Genomic DNA, 20021 nt, shown 5'->3' with positions numbered 1-20021 from the left:
AAAATGGGGACAGTAGCCCTTCCCTGCAGGGAATGGTGAGGATGGTGCTGCGTCCCCAGAACCCAGGGCCTGGCATGGCGGCCGCAGCTGAGGTTGGCAGTCCTTCCCTGCAGCTCTACCCGCGGCTCTGCTCCTCACCTGGGCTTGCCCAGATACAGGGCCTGCTGGCCCAGGGAGCATGAACCCTCCTCCTTCCTGACAGCTGGAAGATGTCCCCAAGCTTTCTGTCCCTGCAGTGGCCCCAGTCACGTGGCTTTGTGCCCACTGCTCACCTATTGTCCTGTGAGAGGAGACACAGGCTGTGTCTCTGGGGACAGGCTGAGCTCCAGGGACGCTTCTCCTGCCTTTCGGAGGGATATTTTTGGGCCTTCCTGGAAAGGCTGGAAACAGTGTGGGCGGGCGCCCAGTCCTTTTGTGGACCCTCACCGCCAGTGCTGGAGGTGGTGCTGGGCTGGACCCAGGAAGGGATCACTGCTTGAGCACCCCAGCTTGCTGGTCAAATTGCTTCCATCTCCATGGAGGCTAGCAGTGGAAGCCCAGTGACCCTCCCAAGGACAGGTGCTCAGGGGCTCAGAGAGGATGGGGGCTCAGGGAACTCTGGTCCAAGCCAGAATCACAGCCCTGGCTCTCCTGCAGGGGTTAAGTGCTGGACGAGGCTCTAATATGTGGTTCCTTCTGTTGCCAACCCTAGGAGGACTGCCTTCCCCGGGCTACGCCCTCGAGGAGCATGGGGACCCAGGGCTCTGCGGTGGGAAGCACCTCCATGGCCTTTGCAGCCTGACACCTGGCCACTGCTGGCTCCCCTGTGGGCAAGTTCTCCCTGCTCTCTGTCCATCACCACCTGCTGCAGGGATGCCAGGGTCCCTCCAAGTACGGGGCCTGGGCCAGGGGAGGGCAGGACAGTGCAGGCACTGGAGGTGGGGACTGGGGACTGGGGCTGTCTCACATCGGTGCTGCAGTTTCAGGCCAGTTCCCCATCTTCCCCACCCTTGTCAGAGTTCAGCCCCCACCAGCCGCCTCTGCAGTCCCCACCCCTACAATGCCTGGCCAGGATGACTCCCTTTGCTGCTTTGGCTTCTTTTCCGTGTTGGCTCTAAGAACACACATGTTTGTGCATGTGTGTGCCTGTGCGTATGTCCGTGCGTGTCTGTGTACCTCCTGTGTGCATGTTTGCACACATGAGTCTGTGTGCCTGTGTCTGTGGGTCGCATATGGATGCCTGGGTTTGTGCCTAGGTCCCTATCTGTATCCCGGTCCGGGAGCGCGCACTCTGGAATGCGCGGGTCAGGCGGGCCGGCGCGGCCCCCTGGGGGAGGCTGGGCGGGGCTGGGGGCGGGGCCGGGGCGGCCCCTTCGGGCGTCTGCGGACTTGGCCTTTACCTGCGGGGGCGGAGGGAAAGCTGAGAACTTAAAGGCGAGGGGCGGGGCGCGCCGAGCCCAGAGCGGCTCCCGGGCGGCGCCGAGCGGAGCGGATCCCAGGGCTCGGCTTGCGCGCCCGCCCGGAACCCAGAACCACCCCGAGCCGCCTGCCCCGTCGCCCGGCCGCCGGCTTAGGGCGCAGCGCGGCTGGTCCTCGTGCCCTCCTGCCCGCCGGCCTACCCGGCCATGGGGGCGTCCCGGGACCGCGGGCTGGCCGCGCTCTGGTGCCTCGGGCTCCTGGGGGGCCTGGCGCGCGTCGCGGGCACGCACTACCGCTACCTCTGGAGGGGCTGCTACCCGTGCCACCTGGGCCAGGCCGGCTACCCCGTGAGCGCCGGTGACCAGAGGCCAGGTGGGCGCCGGGCGAGCCTGGGCAGGGGCGGGCGGGGCCAGGGCGCCTTCTCCCCGGCGCGCTCCCTTTGTTTCCTCTTTTTAAAGTTTGCGCCAGGGCGCTGCCAGCTAGGCTGGAGGGAGCAGGACGGGGCAGTGCCCTGCTTCTGGGACAGGGCCCGTGGGCGCTGAGAAGTCGGACACCCCCGTCCCCTCTCAGGGCTGTCGGCAGAGACTGCTAACGGCCGGGTCCCTTGACGGAGGAAAGGAAAACATCCCTACGTTTGTCTGTGGGAGCAGGGTCCCCCGCTCCCCACGGCACTGAAGTTTTTGCAGGTCAAGTGAAAAGGCAGGCTAGAGAGAAAGGCCCTTTGGGACCCCCGGAGCTGAGCCTCCAGGGTCCCCAGAGCTCAGCCCCTTTGGGGTCCTGTCTGTGAATGTGGCAGGTGCTGTTCTTCCTGGAGCCCCACAGGCATGGGCAACTGAGGACCCTCCTGACCTGGGAAGCAGGTTACAGCCCTGCCCTCTTTCCGTCCTGCCTCTCTCTGCAGCTGGGATCTGGGGCCCGCACTGGGCCCGCCTCCCTCCACGCGGTTGCTTTGAACTCCTGGGATCCACAGAGCTTGGAGCTGGGCACCCTCGGGAATTGGAGGAGGGGTTGTGGGGTGTGCGGCTCCCAGTGAGTCATCAGCTGCATTATCCGGGGTAGGCAATGGCTGGTGGGGGCCCTGAAATGCCTCCTTAGAGACATCACCCCTCCTCAGCTATTTCGAGTGCTGGTCAGAGCCTCTGCTGCCCTCCTGCCTGAAGGACTAAGCACGACGCCCTCAGTGTGGCAAAGGCTTCCTTCATCCCTGTCTTGGTCACTTGGCCCGGAGGGGGGGGTCCAGGGTCTATCTTCGCTGGGTAGGCAGCCTTCCGGCTGGGTGGCTCAGCCAAGGCCAGGTCCACCCACAGTGGCACTAAATGCCTTGCGACTGGGTAGCATCCAAGGCCTCTGGCTGGGTGTTGCTGGGCTCTCGGGAGCTGGGAGCCCCTGTCCTGGTCCAGGCATGCTCCAGCTTTTGGGGGGGAGAAGGAGAAGGGCCCGTAGGTAATGGTGTGTGCTCCCTGGGGGTGAGGACCCCGTGGCTTGTGTGGGGGACAAAGCAGGGCTTGGAACTTGATAACTGCCCTGAGCAGAGCTTTCTGGCAGGGGCCCAGAGCCCTCCAAGTTTCCTGTAAGTCCAGGCGGGCTTCAGAAGGGGTATGTCTTGGGTGGTTTCTGCAGAGGCAGCTCGTTCAAGGCAGCCCAGCCATGCCTGTCCACTTGCCTTTGTAGTCCTGGGCTGGGAGCTGTGGGATGTAGGTGATGGTCGCTGGGGGCCCCATGGGCTCCCTGAGGCTCCTCCACTCCCCAGCCTGGTAGACACTGCAGGTCTCACCAGCCTCCCGGTGAACCAGCCCGTGTTGGCACAGCCATGTCACCATGTGCCAGCATGCTGACGGTTCTGTTGTGAGGCTGCCAAAGTCCATAGTCTCGTATCTAGCCGAGGGCAGCAGCAGGATCCTGGCCCAGCTGTTCCTTAAAATAGCTGCTGTCTGAGCCCACTTGTCTCCCACCAGATGGCTCCCCCCAGGTTCATGTCGCAGCTGTCTGGGGCCTCTCTGGCTTGCCACCTTCCCCATGTGGGGCTTGACCTGGGACTGGGCAGGGACAGTGGATTTGCTTCCAGGCTGGGCCGTTGTCGCTGGAATGAGCAGGTTTTGTGGCCTGACTCATGGGGGCCTCTAGGTTCCTTTCGGCCTTTGCTGGGGCCCCGCCCCCCTCAGGCTCAGGCCCCCACACTGGCCTCTGCGTCTCGGGGACCAGTGCTTCCTGGGGGCCCTGGTCCCACTTCGGGGCTCAGTGGGCAGCATGGTCTGTGTGCAGGCGGCACGGGCTGGTCCTGGAGCACAGGTCTGCAGAGGAGAGAACCTAGGGAGCCAGCTTCTGCAGGGCACGCGGCTCCCGTGAACCTGGCTGTGCGACCAGACCCACAGAGGGCACAGGAGCCGGGGGGCCGGGCTGCCAGAGGTGGCACTGGGAGCCCCAATTTCCAGCCCAGATGGTCTGATCCTCTGTGACTCCTGAGACGACAGTGATGTGCTCTGCAGTTGCGTCCTGTGGGTGCGGTAACAAATAACCATACACTCAGTGCTTAGGATGGCACGGATTTATTACCTGACAGTCCTGCGAGGCCCAGTCCAAAGTGGGCTAAAATCCAGGCGTGGGCAGGGCTGTGCTCCTTCTGGAGGCTCTAGCGGAGAGTCTATCTCTTGCCCCTTTCAGCCTATAGAGGCCGCCCGCATTCCTGGTCTTGTGGCCCCTCCTCCATCCTCAAAGCCTACAGCACAGCACCTGCCAATCCCTGCCTCCCTCTGACCTCTGCTTCCATGCTCACATCTCCTCCTCCCCACCCTCTGACCCTCCTGCCTCCCTCTTATAAGGACGCTGTGATCATGTTGGGCCCACCTGGATATGCCAGGATAACCTCTCATCCCAGATCCTCAACTCAGTCCCATCTGTAAAGGTAGGTCCCTCTGCCAGATGAGGGTCTGGGGATGAGGATGTGGACATCTCTGGGGGACGTTCGTTATTCAGCTGACCACATTGTCCTGAAAGGCCACTGTGCCGGTGGCTCTTCAGGTCACAGCCTCAGCCAGGGTCACCGGCTCAGCACTTGCGGGGTCCTTGCAGCCGTCTGAGAACAGCTCAGCCCTGCCATCACGTGGGGTGCCTTGGGAGTGGGGCGGAAAGGGTTTGGGTGACGTGTTCCTGCCTTACTTTCTGAGCGAAAATCATTTCTATTAAGGCGATTTGCTCAGTTCAAAGGGGCTGAGATCTCAGAGTGGAGGGGACCCCGGCAGGAGGTTGTCTGGCCAAGTGCCTGTCCCTGTAGGCCTCTGTCTTCCAAGTGGGAGGCCCCAAATCCTTCACCCTTGAGCTGGCTCGCTGTGTCCAGAAGCTGATCCTGGCTGACAGCAAACAGCAGGCACCGGAAGCCTGGGTGCGCTTCAGCGCCCCCACCCACCAACCCTGTCTCCATCACCACAGCCCCCTGCCACTACCAGACGGTGCGGCTAGGGTGAGAAGGGCTTGGCCTAGCCGACCTGGGCCTGTGCATTTTCAGAAGGAGCGTGGAATTTCTGGAGGGACTAGTGGCTGAGAGAGGCGGGGCCGAGCCCTGCTGGGATGCTGGAGTCCCAGTGTTCCTGTCCACGTAGCAGGAGGACACTTACATCATTACTTTTCCCCCTCTCAGGGGTCTTGGATGGAGGGATCTGAGCTCAGGGGGAAAGGGCCTCCTTCCTGAGCCCTTCAGGTGGGTGCCACCCACCCTGCCCTGCCCATTGGGCATGAGTCTGCACCCCAGCTGACTCATTGGAGGGCACCAGGTCCCTCTGTCCCTCGAGCTTCTTTGGGGCACTGTTGGGGGCCTGTTAACCCTTTGCTTTCAAGCTTCTTCCTGCAAACCATCCTGGTCTTTGTGAAAGTTGCAGTGACGACTTCATGGTGCAGGTGGAGAGGGTTCCTGGTCTCATTTGCAGCCCCCTCTGGGAGGCAGCCTCAGGGCTTAGGGACCCTGGGGGTCTCCCCAGAGTGGGTGTGGCTTGTGCAGGGAGTGGATGGCCCTGGAGGTCCCAGGCAGAGACCCCGGCCTCCTGGGGCTGTTGGTATCATCTCTGGGTTGCAGGCAGATTCTCAGAGCGTGGATGGGCAGCAGGGTTTCCATAGGTGGTGGGCACAGCCTGGTGGGTGGGTGTCATCCGTGGACTCAGGCTCGGGGACAGCTATGAAGAGCTTCTCAGTGTGTGCTGCGCTGGCTGCTTGCAGCTAGCTGTCAACAGTGCTCCGATGCCGGAGTTTTAGGATTTAGTCCCGAAGGCAGGCATTTTCGCCGGAACCGTGAGTGGGAACTGGAGGTGGTGGGAAGGCGTGGTGGTCACAGCCGATCATGGACCTGGTGATTGTTAAGCAGAATTAGAGAACCTCGGCTCTGTGTAGCCCCTGGAAGCGAGGGATCAGGCTAGCCATGTTTCCCATGCGGTCGAGGACTGGTCGTTGGAAATCATATTTTCTCTCAGCGAGGCCACGCCCGGTGGGAGTCTGCCGGTGGTATTTTGAACTGAATGTTGCCTTCCCTCTCGAGGCAAGGTCAGCGGGCAGGGCCTCCATTGTCACCCTGGCCAGAGGGCCCCAGATGCTCGGCTCAGAGCTTTCGGAAGAGCACGTGTTTGTCTTTCTCCCCATGGTGACTCCTTGGCAGCTCTCAGAAGCCCCTCCCTCTCTTCAGATCTGTGAACCCGGCTTTGGGGTGGGTGAGGTTGTCGGATAAAAGGTGTCACCTGGGCCGGCGCGGTGGCTCACGCCTGTAATCCCAGCACTTTGGGAAGCCAAGGCTGGCAGATCACCTGAGGTCAGGAGTTTGAGACCAGCCTGGCCAACATGGTAAAACCCTGTCTCTATTAAAAATACAAAAATTAGCCGGACATGGTAGCGGGTGCCTGTAATCCCGGCTACTCAGGAGGCTGAGGCAGGGGAATCGCTTGAACCCAGGAGGCGGAGGTTGCAGTGAGCCGAGATTGCGCCATTGCACTCTAGCCTGGGCGACAGAGCAAGACTCTGTCTCAAAAAAAAAAAAAAAAAAAAAAAAAGACAGCGTCACCTGGCCTGAGTAGCAGGGATGGACTGCAGTGCCTGGGGTGATGCCCATGTCTGCCCTGACCTGGGTACTGGGCTCTTGCCCTCCTCTCCTGGCACCTCCTGTAGTTGGTCCATGCTGTCTACATGGCCCACGCGGTCTCTCCCTCATGTTAGCCTTGGCCTCTCTGGCCGGGGCACTGCTGGCACTTCCAAAGCTTCTGCCATGCCCAGAGGCCCCGGACCCCTAGGAGAGTCCTCCTGGAGTGCTTCTGGAAGTCTCTCCGGTGGGGGTCACGGCATGTTCTCTGGGCAGTGCTGAGGCTGCACAGCTCCATCTGTCCCCGCCACTGGCTGCTTCTCCTCTGAGAGCCCCTGTGTGCTGGGTGTTCTGGCCAGCTGGCAGGGGCCCAGCAGCTGCAGGGCTTCTGACCCAGGTTAGCCCAGGGGCTGCACACACAGGTGTCCAGGAAGCCTGTGGCCTCCTGCCTGTCTGCTCTGTTCTGTTTGCCTCGGTCACTGCCTGGATTCCCCTGAGGCCCGGCTTGGCGACGTGGGCCTGGAGGGTGGGATGAGAGGCTGGGCAGCCCAAAGCCATCTCCACATCTGTGCTTTCCTACTACATTCCTGCAGAGGGTGGTGATGGGCCTGGGTGCAGCCCCCTGGGTCTCCAGACCTGGCAGGGTGTCAGGGGAAGGATGCCTGGAGCACCACCGGCTCTCAGCTCGAGGTGCATTCCGGGGGTCCTACTGCACCTTTGGGCTTCCAGCCAGCACTTTCCCTATGCCTGCTCCACGGGGCTGGGCATAGAAGCAGGTGGGCCCAGGTGTCCTGTGGTAGGAGGCTTCCTCTCAAAAGTGGACCTGCCCTTGGATTCCTCCCTGTTCTTTTCAGCCCTGCTTATTCAGGGGGCTTGGTAAGCAGCGGGGGGGACAAGGGTCCTGCGAGGTGTCTGTGGCCTTGGGCTGCTGCTCTACTCCCCTTGGCCGGTCCCCAGGCTGTGGAAGTCCAGGCAGTGCAGATGCGTGGAGAGTCCTCGGGACCAGGCTACCCTCGACCCCTTCCTGCTCTCCCATTCCCCTCTCCCGCCTTTGAGTGGGGCCTCAGCTAAGTCTGGAACCTGAGGACACGTGGTTCTAAACTGAGCTGGCCCTTGGGCAGGGAGGGTCTGACGGGTCTGGGCTGCTCCAGGATGGTGGCTGGCACTTCACAGGGGAGGGCGCTGGCACAGCGGGGGCTCCTGCCTGGGATGTGGTGGGGCTGCCCTTCTGGGTCCTTGCATGGGGAGCCTGTGGGTGTGGGGGGCCCAGGCTGACTCCAGCCGCATTAGTTTCCCCAGGCTGCTGGAATAAACACTGCAAACAGGGTGGCTGCAAACAATAGAAGTTTCTTCTTTCACCGTCTGGAGGCCACGATTCTGAACCCAAGGTGTCCACAGGGTCACCCTCCCTGTGAACCTGTAGAGAGGACCTTCCTGGCCTCTTCCTTCTGGCCGTCCTTAGCCTGTGGCCTCATCACTACAGTCTCTGCCTGGTCTTCACATGGTCCTCTCTGTGCGTCTCTTGTCGGGACACGGGCATTGGATTTAGGGCCCACCTTCATCTGGAACAATCTCATCTTGAGCCTGAACTTAGGGCAGCTGCAAAGACCCTGTTTCCAGACAAGGCCTCACTGGGAGGCTCCAGATGGCCATGAACTGTGGGGACACTCTTCAAGCCAGCACGTCCGCCCCTTCCCTCCCATCTCTCAGGCTTCCCCCCATAGCCTGGGCATGGTCATCTCAAAAGCTGTCAGTTTCTCTTTTTGGGGCTTGTGGGTCCTAGTGAAGTGGTTGACACTGCCCAGGAAGCACTTTGTGGATTTGGACTTAAGAAAACCGCGTGTACTCCAGGTTCGGTCTTGAAAGGCGCTAGGGGCCCAGCCTGTCCCTGGAGCCCTCTGCTGCTCCCCACCTTCTGGCCGGCCCTCGAGACGGTGGCTCTCCCTTCCTGAGCAGGTGTCCAAGGTGGGAGCGCAGACCGTGCCGCCTCGGCTCCAGCTCCGGCAGGTGTGGGTGAGGGGCTCAGAGATGGTGCCCTCGAGGCACGGGGGCTCCTGGGTCTAGGCCTGTGGCACCTGGGGGCTGTGTCAGCAAGGCAGGAAGGCGCGGGTGCCCAGCTGCTGACCCTTCCCCTTTCCTGCCCAGATGTGGACGAATGCCGAACCCACAACGGTGGCTGCCAGCAGCGGTGCGTGAACACCCTAGGCTCCTACCTCTGTGAGTGCAAGCCCGGCTTCCGGCTCCACACTGACAGCAGGACCTGCCTGGGTGAGTGTCACCTGGAGACCCTGCCCGGGCTCCTGGCTTCAACCATCCCCGCCCTCTGGGGTGTGCCCGGGCCTGGCCTGAGAGGGTGGCTGTGGACATGGAGAAGCAGAGGCCGCTGTGGCGGTGGCTCCTTCCTGTGGAGCATGGCTCTATGGAATCCTGGCCGCACCTTGCCCCAGGCTCAGGCCAGGAAAGGGACCGAGGGCCAAGTTGCCAGGTCCCCATAACCCCAACTGCAGACCCTCTGCAGCCACGGTAAGCCTCGCTGTGGTGCTGAGGACTCTCTCGGTGGACTGGGGAGTGAGCCTGTGGGTGATCCTATTAAAGATTTTCTACAGCAGAAGCTGCCGTGGTTGATCAGCAGGGGCCTGGACTGGTTCTGATGTCCCTTAGATTTGATTTGAGGGAGGCCGGGGTTGCTTGCTAGGTAGTGTGGGAGGCTGGCCGAGGAGGCCTGGTCCAGGGCTGGGGCTGTGTGAGGCCACCCTTCGCCTGCAGAGCCGGGCTTTGTGGGCCCAGGTGATCCCTGCCCAGCCTTGGGGAACCTGGAGGGTGTGGGGTGTGGCAGGTGGGGTAGGGGTGACCGAGAAGTGAGACCCTGGCCCTCAGCTTCCTCTGCGGGGTCTCTTGGATGTGGGAATGGGCTGGAGGAGGTGTTGGGGACAGGGACTGTGGCCGCAGGGAGGGAAGGTTAGAGGGAAGGAGGGGTGGTGCCAGGCCCCGAGGAACCGGCACAGGGCTGAGCAGGGGGCTAGAGCCCAGGAATCTGGGGTGAAGAGTAAGTACCCAGTCAGCCACCCTCACCCTTTGGTGCCTCCGCTCCTGGCTGGCTCTGGACACAGGCGCCCCAAGCAAGGACAGGACTGACCCTTTCGCTGGCCTCTGTCTGGGAAGCATGGGGGGGTCGTTCTCTGGGTGACCGGGGTCAGGACGCCCCTTCTTTCTGCCTTGGAGGCCCAGAGCAGGGCCCAGGCCGGCTCCGAGCAGCCTCCCTCCTGGTCCTGCCTGCGATGTGGCAGGGCGGCCTGCCAGCCCGGGGGCCCCCCCGCACACACTCACATGTCCCGGCCGCCGTGGGGATCCAGGCAGCGGCTCTGTCAAGTTTCCCTGGGTCTGAAAGTAGAAACAGATGCAGGAATGTTGTGATGTACTTCAGGACAACGGAGATGGGGTGCGGCCTCCGCCCGCCGCCCTGCGGGGACTTCTGGGAGCCTGGGGCACTTTAACCTTGCGCCCCCAGTTCCCTTAGGCCCCCTGGAAGAGGCGGCTCTTGGGGGGCATGTCCTTCTCTCGACCCTTCTCTCAGGCAGGGTCTTCCTTGTGGAAGGGCAGCTCAGGTGTCAGTCCGGTGGGGCCTCTCCTGGCCTCTAATCGCCTCTCCTGGCCTCTAATCGCATCTCCTGGCCTCTAATCGCATCTCCTGGACTCTAGTCCTCTCTCCTGGACTCTAGTGACCTCTCTTGGCCTCTAATCCCCTCTCCTGGCCTCCTATTGTGAGTGGGGACCTTGGAACACTCACTCTTCTAGGCTTTGTTTTCACCATCTGTGTGATGGTGACCTTCCCTGAAACCCTCAAAAGGGACAGGGACCACCCTACCCACCACATCCCACTGCCCACCCGCCCGTCACTCACTCGGCTGGAGCCTCCTCCTGTAGCCGGGCCTCCTGGGATTTGCCTCCCAGGAGGCTATCCTGGGGATGTCTGCACACTTGGGGCCCCAGAAGTCTTAATTTGCTGTACTTGCCCATTTTAAAGGTCTTCTCTGGGCCAGATGCCAGGGCCCCTGGGCAGGGCCTGCACAGCCTGGCAGGAGGCTCCTGGGACCTCGGGGCCCGTCTGGCCATCACCCCCCAGGGTGCCCCCTGTGTGAGTGGTGGGCTCCCAGTGCCTCCACAGCCTTCTCCAGGGCTGGTGCCCGGCTCCTGGCCTCCTCGCTCCATGGAGGGCCCAGGTGAGACTCGCCTGCATGCCAGCCTGTCACCTAAGTGCGTTCACCTACTCGGGTCTGCTGGACGCGGAGCAGTGACCTTGGAGTGCACCTTCTCTTTCGTTTGACTGAGACTCCCAGCAAGGCCTTTACACCGAGGCTTCGGGAAATGCAGCCCCAGAGCTGTGATGTGTCTGTTTTGCTACGGAAGATGCTGATGTTTCAGCCCCTGGGAACAGGTGGTGACCCTCACTTTGACAACAAGAGTGACTTGGGTCCCACTAGCCTTTGGCTGAGTTGAGTTGGAGAAATGACTTCCTCTCCCTAAAGTCCCTGGTGGTGGCCTGGGCACCCCTGGCCTGGGGACACGTGAGGACGAGCCCCATTCCTAGGCCACCCTGCCTGGGCACCATCCAGACCCCCTTCCTGGCACTATCTGGGGCATGTTGTCCCCCCTCATCCCTTGCCCATGGTGGCCTCTGTGGGAGAGGGATGCCACAAAGGCTTTGCCTCTGTGCGTGGGGGATACCAGATGGCCAGTTCCTGGGAGCTGACGCCTGCAGGGCCGGGGCCGGTTACTCGGTCTCCTGGGAGTTTCCAGGATTGGCATGGGTTTGTCAGCCTGGGCCCAGCGGGAGCTGCTCTCTGTGGGGGCCTGAGAAGCTTCTAGAGTGGGGACGGAGTCCCCTGGGGGCCACTTCCCAGGCAAAGCCAGGCGTGTTTGTTTGAGGGATGCCTCACTGTCTCAAGCCCCTTCTTGTTGCTGAGGGACCCGGCCAGGCTGTGGGCCTGAGACGTCAGCCTGGGATAGGGAGGGTGTTGCGGCATCTCAGCTCCTGGCCAAGGGCTGCCCTGAGGGGGGGTCTCCTGCGGCAGCTCAGCCTGGGCCCGTCAGAGGACACTGCCCACCCAGTCTGTGCCAGGCTGCCTGGACTCTGTGAGGGCTTGCTGGGGGTAGGGCTGGATTTCTGGCCCCTGGGGGGTTTGGAACCCTTCACCCTCCACTGCCTTGCCTTCCTGCCTCAGTGTGGGGGCATCTTCTGGTTCACACTGGCACCGTCTGCCCAGGCCTCGGTTGACAGGAGTGGCCTCTCCCACCCCCACGGGCCAGCTGTGGGCGGGCTGCTCGGCTGGAACCTGGGGCTGCTGTGGAGCCCCTCCCCTGGGCCTGCCAGGGTCATCCTGGCTGGGAGGGTGCTGTGAGCCCTCCTGGGGCTTTGCCAGGGGACAAGGAACATGCCCCACAGGCCTGAGGCTCTGCAGTTGGACTCCCCACTAGCAGCTTGGAGTGAGGCTTGCAGAGAGGCTGGTGGAGAAGCTGCCCAAAGATCCGCCCTTCCTTCCCCAGCCTGGGGCCAGAGCTCTCAGGGTGCTGACACCTCCAGGGCCCGGAGCAATCTGGGAAGGCTCCAGAGGAGGCTGTGCCCGAAGGGGGCCTTAAAACACTCCAGAGGGGCCTTGAAACACACGTGAACTTGCCTCTGAGGCAGAGAGAGGGCAGGGAAGGTACAACCTCCACACCTCCCTGTCTTCCAGATGATCTTATGGAAATCAGACACCAAAGGGTTCCCTTCTCAAAAGTGAGAGTCTACAGGAGGGACTTTGCCATTGGCTCCCACGTTGCGAGAGTGTGGGTCCCCGTTCCCCATTGCCCTGGCCACCCAGTCCTGGTGTGCTGTATTGCCCAAGGCACCCAGTCTCTGGGGTGGGAAGAGCAGGGCCTAGTGAGGCCCGAGGGCGGGGCCACGCCTACTTCTTATTCTCAGTCCCTGAGCCTGAGCCCGCCTTTGCCTTCCCCGGTGGTGTGGGGAGCAGTGGTCTGGCCCGAGTGTCTGGTTTTCCATTCTTGGTTTTCCATGACACCCTGCAGAGTGCCAGCGTGCGACACCCAGAGAGGAGAGCAGCTCCCATGTGGTCTAACACTGCCCTGGAGGCCTCCGCCTCCATGTACCTGGGGTGCTCTGAGCCGGCACAATGCCCGCCTGTGCTCCCGGAGGCGGCCTGGCTGCCCTCTGGACCCTTGCCTTGGACATGGCTGTTCCCTTATGTCCCCTGGGTCGAGCAGCACTCCCAGGGCCTGTCTGAGGGTCAGAGATGTCACTGGCTCAACCAGCAGAGGTCCCTCCAGATGAAACGCCCTCTGCGACCCCAGAGGAGAGGTGGGCCCTCTGTCCTCCCCATCTCAGCCCATGCCCATCAGGCCTTTGGGCTGCACACTGTGGGGGAGGGGACTCTGTTGTCACCCCCTGGTGGCCTGGCCACCCCCTGCCTGTGTCCCTCAGAGTTAGATGGACTCATGTGCACACGGCTGGGGAAGGACTCCCGGCCCTGCCTCCCACCTGGCTCTGCCATAGTTGTGCTGTGTGCCCTGCCCTGGAGCAGACTTCCCTCCCCGGCCTGGGTCTCCCCATCACGGCAGCGAGAAGCTGCATAGATCCCCCACCTGGCCCCTGGGTTCCTTCTTGGAGGGGAGGCCCGGCCCAGAGGAGGCTGCTGGCAGGCAGCTCAAGTGTGTGAGCGCCGGGCTGCTCCTCAGAGCACATGTGTGCAGACCCAGGACCTGAAAAGCCCAGCCCAGACTGCAGTGAAACTGGGAGTCTGCCTCTCCCGCCTTATGGCTTCGAGAGGCCGGCCTGGGCCGAGCCAGTAGGAGAGAGGGGAGGAGCAGCTGCTGGGCAGCCCCCTCAGTCCAGGAGACCACCCTGGGCTTCCACACATGGGAAGGGGGCCTCTTGTGGCCTTGCCTGAGTCTACAGATGCTGGCTGAGGCAGAGCGGGGTGCTTGGGTACAGGGGTGGGGGTGTGGGATGGTTGCACCCCAACCCAGAGAGGCCACGGACCCCCATCTGGGTTCAGAAACCCAGCAGGAAGGTGGGGTGCTTGGGCTGGGGGCTGCGTTGCCAGTGGGAAGGGGAGCTGCTGCCCTGCCAGGGTAAGAGTCGGGAGCAAAGGGAGGTGAAACCAGCAGAAGGGGCGGCTGGGTCAGGGCCCGTGTGGGGCAGGAGGAGTGATGGGAGAGGCCTGGGCCGTGCCTTCAGCTGTGGTGAAGGGCCAGGGCTGGCCGCCTTGCTCCCCTCTGACCGCCGCCCGGTGTGCTGGTGCCAGGTACTGCTTAGGGAGTGAGTTGCGGTCCTGACGATATAGACCAGGCCTGCCCTCCCAGGGCTCTGGTGACAAGGAAGCCACCTTCCTAAACGCTCTGAAGAAGCTGAACCAGTGTGACGCTCACGCAGCCCTGGGTCGGGGCCTCCCTCAGGAGGGCAGGTCGGAGCTGACGCTCAGCAGCGAGTAGGCACATGTGGTGGTGCAGGTGCTGCAGGCATTGGGTGCCCACGGTGCGCCCTGCAGCTCCCACCCTGGAGTGCCCCTGTTGGCCCCTGCCGTCTGGCCGCCTTCATTCCACATGTGTGGTCCAGCTGCTGCCCGCCACTCCCTAAAGCGCCCGGTGCCCCTGGCAAGCCAATAGGGCGCTGCTAGCACTTGTCTCTAGGGACCCACCTGTCCCCTTGGCCAGTGGGTCTGGACCACTGCAGCCAAGCATGGGCCCAGCTGACCACCCAGAAAGGCGGGTGCTGGGCAGGACGATCTGGCTGGCCCTGGGCCGGGTGGGGGCGGGGGCCTTGCTGGGGTGTGAGCTGTGGGGTCAGCTTACCCTGGCCCATGGAGGGGGATAGTGGGCGTTTCCTTCCCTGCTCCGTCTCTGGATGCCTGGTGGCTGTGCTGTAGCATCAGTGTTTGCCTGGTACTCTGTGTTGTTGGGGTGACATCATGGGCTCAGACCCCTTGGCGTGTGGACGAGGACAGCCACTCTCACGGGCTGTGAGTCAGTAGTGCCCTGTGCCACAAGGAGACCCCATTGAGAGGTCAGGGGACGGGGCAGGTGTATAGGGCAGGGCCGCCTGGAGGGGACCTGGGGGATGTACACGCACCCCAGCCTGCCATCCTGGCCCTGTCCCCAACAGAGGGCTTCCTAGAAGGCAGGGCTGTGGGTGACCACTGATCACATGTGGCAGGAGACTCAAGGCCTAGAAACCACCCCAATCTGAGGGCAGTAATTATAAGCCCTGTGAAACCAGCAGGGACCAGAACCACGCTGGAGAGCTGGCCTGGAAACCACTGGGTTGGGTTTGGAGGCTTGGGCAGAAGAGCTGGTGGGCCCACATCCAGCCCCTGCCTTGGCACAGCTCTCAGTCAGCCAATGAGCTCAGAGGCTGGGCCTGGCCACTGATGCCCCACCCTCTGTTCCGTCCGCTGCCCAGGACACTGCACCTCCAGCAGAGACCAAGCTGGCTCAGGCGGAAGGAGGCCCCTTTACCTTTGCAGAGCTCCAGCCTCACACTTGCCAGAATCCTGGGTGGCGCCACCTCCTGCTGGCAGAGGTTGGAATTGCACCCTAGCCCCAGTGGACCTGCATGTGCCTGGGCTAGAGTGATGTCTCCTAGAATTGGCAAACTGGGGAGTTAGGGTGACCCAGGCAGCTCTGGCTGCCAGAATGGAGAGAGTGCTCTGTGTCTCTTCCTTCAAGGACACTAATCCTGTCTGGTCAGCGCCCCACCCTATTCCCTCTCAGAGACTCTATTTCCAAATATATTCACCTTGGGGATTAAGGCTCCAACATAGGATTATTTTAGGGAGGACACATTCCATTCATTACAGAGTGTCCCCCAGCAACAGTCAGTTGCATCTGATCTGGAAGTGGGCAAGGACTGAAGTTAGGTCTTGGCAGAACAAGACTCCAGAGTCAGGAAGGGACAGAAACGTTGGGCAGGATCGCCAAAGCACCAGTGCGATTGCGCACGCTGCCCATCCAACCCTCACTGGGTGGGGATGTTTTCCTTTGAGAAAACACCACTTCAGTATTAAAGAAGTGAAAGACACAGTAGGGCTTGCTGTCAAGCCCGCGTCTGTCCGCAGGTGAGCCTGTGAGGGCTGTGGACCACAGACAGGGAGGGTCTTCCCCCGCTGGGAGGCAAATCCCCAGTCCGTGTCTGATGGACACACTGAGCTTTGCCGGGTCTGAGCTTGGTCCGCTTTGCAGGGCTGTAGCAGGTGCGAGTCTTTGGCTGTGGCCTGGGCAGGGGTGGCTGGGCTGTGTGTTTTGCAGCCGGGTCTCAGTGTCCCAAGGGTTCGGGACACATCCCCAGCAGTGCTGGGCACTGGCCTTGCCTGAGCTGCATGTCCCAGTGCTGGTGAAAATCTGCCTGGTTCAGCTTTCCGGGAATCTGTGGCACAGGATATATGTGATGACACTGGGCTTGGCTCTCGGCTGTGCACAGCTTGGGAACATCTGGGGTGTTAGAACTGTGTGGAGAGCAGCAAGAGGACGGGCTCTGGGGGCATCCCTGCCTCTGACCCCCCGCCCTGGTGGGCTTCAGTGGGTGCCATGCCCGGTGGTCCCTGGGTACATCTCGGGTCTCTGCCTGTCTGGAGGGGCTGACGAGAAGCCTCTTTCTTTCCCAGCCCTGCCACAGCCTCCTGGGTCCTTGTGGTGCCTGGGTCCTGATGGCCCAGCTTCCCTGCCATGGGCTCTGTGCCCCCTGTGCCTGCCTGACCCTGCCAGGAGGGGGTCTGTTTCCTATTACGTGTTCCAGACAGGGGTGTTGTTACTGTGGTGAGCACAATAAACAGGGCCCCTCGGGAAGGCAGGGCCAGCCCAGGCCTTGTTCAGAGGCCTCTGGAGCCACGGTAGTGGCTTCAGCAGAGCCGTCTCAGGTGAGGCAGGCCGGGCCTGGGGGCCAGGACAGCTCCCATCTTGTCTGGGCAGTTAAGTGGATGGGGCTCGGGGCTCGGAGGCACACGGGCTTACCTGAGTTCTGCCCTGGGCTCCCCATAGCCTGCACATGTCAGGGCCACGTGGGGCAGGAGACAGAGCCATCACTGCAACCCCCAACAGCCTCCCAAGGCTGGCTCTGCCCTAGGAGGGGACCCTCAGCACCTGCTCCCCTGTGGGAGACATGTACGGCGAGCGTGGTGGGGTTTTTAAGCCAACTTGCTCTGAGGGGCCTTCTCAGGGCCCAGAGGCAACTCCACTGCTCCAGCCGCTGCCTGCTCCGTTGACCTCGGACTGCCCTCCCCTCCGTGGTGCCGGGCTTCCCATCCCCCATGCAGCAACAGTAGATGAGTTCCCCAGTCTCGGCCCCGGGCCCAGCCACCTCCCAGGGATGTTGGCAGCCCCCCAGGAGGTGCCCCAGAGGAGGCAGCATCTCAAAGAAGCCTCCCCGCTCCTAGAGTCTTGGCGCTTTGGTAATGGGGTTCGGGATTGCTTTGGGCACAGGCCTGGGCAGACGGCCTCCCCTGCCCGGGCACAGGCAACAGCACATTCTTGCGGCTTCCCTCTGAGCTTGGGGCTGACTCCCTCCCTAACCACAAGGCGACTGCCAGAGACATGACAGTAACCAAACCCCCGCCAAGGGGCTGGCTGCAGCTTCTGGCAGAGGTCTAGTGCCCACCCTGGGTGTCCAGCCTGGCCCAGCACCTTCTCCCCCCGTCCCTGGGCCAGCTCAGGGCACAGCCCCATCCATCCACCAGGTACAGGCATCCACTGAGTCAACCTGACCCCACAGCCCATGACCTGCAGGAATGTGCATGGAGGAATGAGAGCGTGGGCACTGCATGGGGTCAGGCGTGAGGTGTGGCCTGGCCTGGGGTGGGTAGGAGCTGTGCTGGTCCTTTGGGAACTGGGGGCCAAGCCTACGGCCCATGGCAACTGTCCATGGCATCCCCACACCTGCCTCTGCCCTGGCCTAAGGACCACGGTGGTGAGATGCCTGGGTCTCAGTCACCCTCTGCCAGCCTGCAGCCTCCTCCAGGGAGATGCAGCTTGCTGGGGCACTGAGCCCTTACTCGCAGCTTCTCAGAGACCCCTGGCACTTAGTGTTCTGTGCTGGGGGGTGTTGGGCTTCTGTCTGGGTGGGGCCCCCTTCTGTGTCCAGCCCTCGAGGCTGGGGCTGGAGGGTCCAGTGAATCCCCCGTGGGCCTGAGGATTCTGTGGGCGGCAGAGAAGGCAAACCCAGGCCTGTGGGCTGGGCAGGGAGACGGTGGAGATGAAGAGGTGGAGGGGCTCGGAGTGCCCGGGAGGGGTCCTACAGCAGGAGGAAGTGGCCATGCCACTCCCTGCTCCATGCCAGCCGGGGACAGACTGTTGGCCAGGCGTCCTCTTGGGCTGACCTGGGGTCCTCTCCGTGTCCCCAGCCATTAACTCCTGTGCCCTGGGCAATGGCGGCTGCCAGCACCACTGTGTCCAGCTCACGATCACTCGGCATCGCTGCCAGTGCCGGCCCGGGTTCCAGCTCCAGGAGGACGGCAGGCGCTGTGTCCGTGAGTGCTGCCAGCCCGGGAGGGATGGAGGACCTAGGGGTGGAGGCAGGACGAGCTGCCTTGCCTGGGCTACTAGAGGAAGTGGGTCTTCAGGAGGCCCCCAAGGCTCCTGAAAGGCCTGGTAGGGCATGGCCCAGCCCATTAGGCTGTGCCCCGGGGTGGCACATCTGGGGCCAGGAAGCTCAGGATGGGAGCCGCCTCACTACTGTAGGTGCCCATCTGATGGGGGCCGCCTCACTTCCATAGGTGCCCACCTGAGGCTTGCTGCCCCTGGGAGGAGGAGGCGGGCCTGGCCTGGTTTGGCACTTTGCTCTGAGTCCTCGACACTTCTTCATGGAAGGAGGGGGCTTTGCTGATGGTGACGGTGGGGCAGGCTCAGTGGTCCTCCAGAATATGGAAATGGGGCCTGTGGGTGGGGCAGGTGCTGAGAGAATGCCCCCAGCTGGCCTCTAGGGTCCTCCCCAGTATGGGCATGAAGGGGCTGGAGTCCCAGAGCTGGGGCCACCGCCCTGGTGTCAGCGCCAGCACCTGGACAGAGCAGGGTGGTGGGGGGAGCTGGCCTGGGCTGCGGTTGACCTGGGCTGGCTGGCCTTGTCCTGAGACTGCACAGTCTTCTTGGCGTCTTGGGGCTTCCCGCACCTGGGAGGAGGGAGACCCACTGCCTAGCCCATCAGCCTGGAGCACGGAGTGAGGAGAGCATTGGGTGGGGGGATCTCACAAGAAGCCTCGGGGCAGGTGCCCTGCAGCCACTGGGATCCCCTCTCTCCAACCCCCTCCTTGGGTCCGTGGCTGCAGGGAGAAGCCCGTGTGCTGACAGGAATGGCGGCTGCATGCACAGGTGCCAGGTGGTCAGGGGCCTCGCCCACTGTGAGTGCCATGCAGGCTATCAGCTAGCAGCGGACGGCAAGGCCTGTGAAGGTAGGACGCCCCTCCCCTGCTCCGCCCCACCCAGGGTCAGAAATCACACCCAGGCACTGTGGAGGGACCTGTGTCTAACTCTGGGGCCGTGGCCTCCCATGGAACCAGGCCCTTTGGGAGTAGGGCTGGCCCTGCCTTGCCCCCCTTGGGTGACCTGGGATGTGACGGTCTCATCTCTGCTGCTGGGGGCTGAGGGGCGACGGTAGGAAGGCTCGCCAAAGCTGCTCCCAGCCCGAGGCTCATTTCGCCAGAAGTGCACCACGGAGCCCAGGTGTTGCTTATATTTTTTAAACTATTGTATTTCCTAAGTAGTGCCTGCCTGGCAGGAAAACCAAAGAGATGAATCAGAGAAAAGGAATGAGCCAGGTGCTGTGGCTCACACCTGTAATCCCAGCACTTTGGGAGGCCGAGGAGGGAGGATCGTTTAAGCCCAGTTGCTCAAGACCAGCCTGGGCAACGTGGCGAGACCCTGTCTCTAAACAATAATAAAAAGAAAATTAGCCAGGTGTGGTGGTGCTGTCTAGAGTCCTAGCTACTCGGGACTCTGAGGCAGGAGGATCACTTGAGTCCAGGCAGTCAAGGCTGCAGTGAGCTATGATCACACCACTGCACTCTAGCCTGGGTGGCAGAGCAAGATTCTCTCTCTCTTAAAAAAAAAAAAAAAAAAAAAGTCCAGGCGTGGTGGCTCACACCTGTAATCCCAGCACTTTGGGAGGCCAAGGTGGGCAGATCACTTGAGTTTAGGAGTTCAAGACCAGCCTGGACAACATAATGAGATCCCCGTCTCTACAAAAAAATAAGAAAACTCAACTAGCCGAGCATGGTGGTACACACCTGTGGCCCCAGCTACTCGGGAGGCTGAGGCAGGAGTCCCAGCTACTCGGGAGGCTGAGGCAGGAGTCCCAGCTACTTGGGAGGCTGAGGCAGGAGAACCACTTGAGCCCAGGAGGTTGAGGCTACAGTGAGCCATGATTGCACCACTGCGCTACAGCCTGGGTGACAGAACGAGACACTGTCTAAAAATAAATAAATGAAATAATAATAAAAAAATAGAACTAAAGAAGAAAGGAGACGTTGTTACTGAGCCCAGGAAACACCTGGACGTATGGGGTGGGCTTCTGCTGCTTTGCTGGGGCTGT

General features: G+C 62.1%; 1 protein-coding gene across 1 annotated transcript in view; it reads left to right on the top strand.

Moving 5' to 3' along the window:
• MEGF6 (multiple EGF like domains 6) overlaps window positions 1-20021 on the top strand; it is a 119044-nt gene that overhangs the window by 74102 nt on the left and 24921 nt on the right. The window contains 3 exon segments of the mRNA XM_033195807.1: window positions 8597-8719; window positions 17839-17964; window positions 18760-18882. Coding sequence (XP_033051698.1) covers window positions 8597-8719; window positions 17839-17964; window positions 18760-18882 — 372 coding nt within the window.

Source organism: Trachypithecus francoisi, unplaced genomic scaffold (assembly GCF_009764315.1).
Source record: "Trachypithecus francoisi isolate TF-2019V2 unplaced genomic scaffold, Tfra_2.0 Contig01621, whole genome shotgun sequence".
In the NCBI taxonomy this organism is placed as follows: domain Eukaryota; kingdom Metazoa; phylum Chordata; class Mammalia; order Primates; family Cercopithecidae; genus Trachypithecus; species Trachypithecus francoisi.
This window is presented reverse-complemented; position numbering and strand designations above follow the sequence as displayed.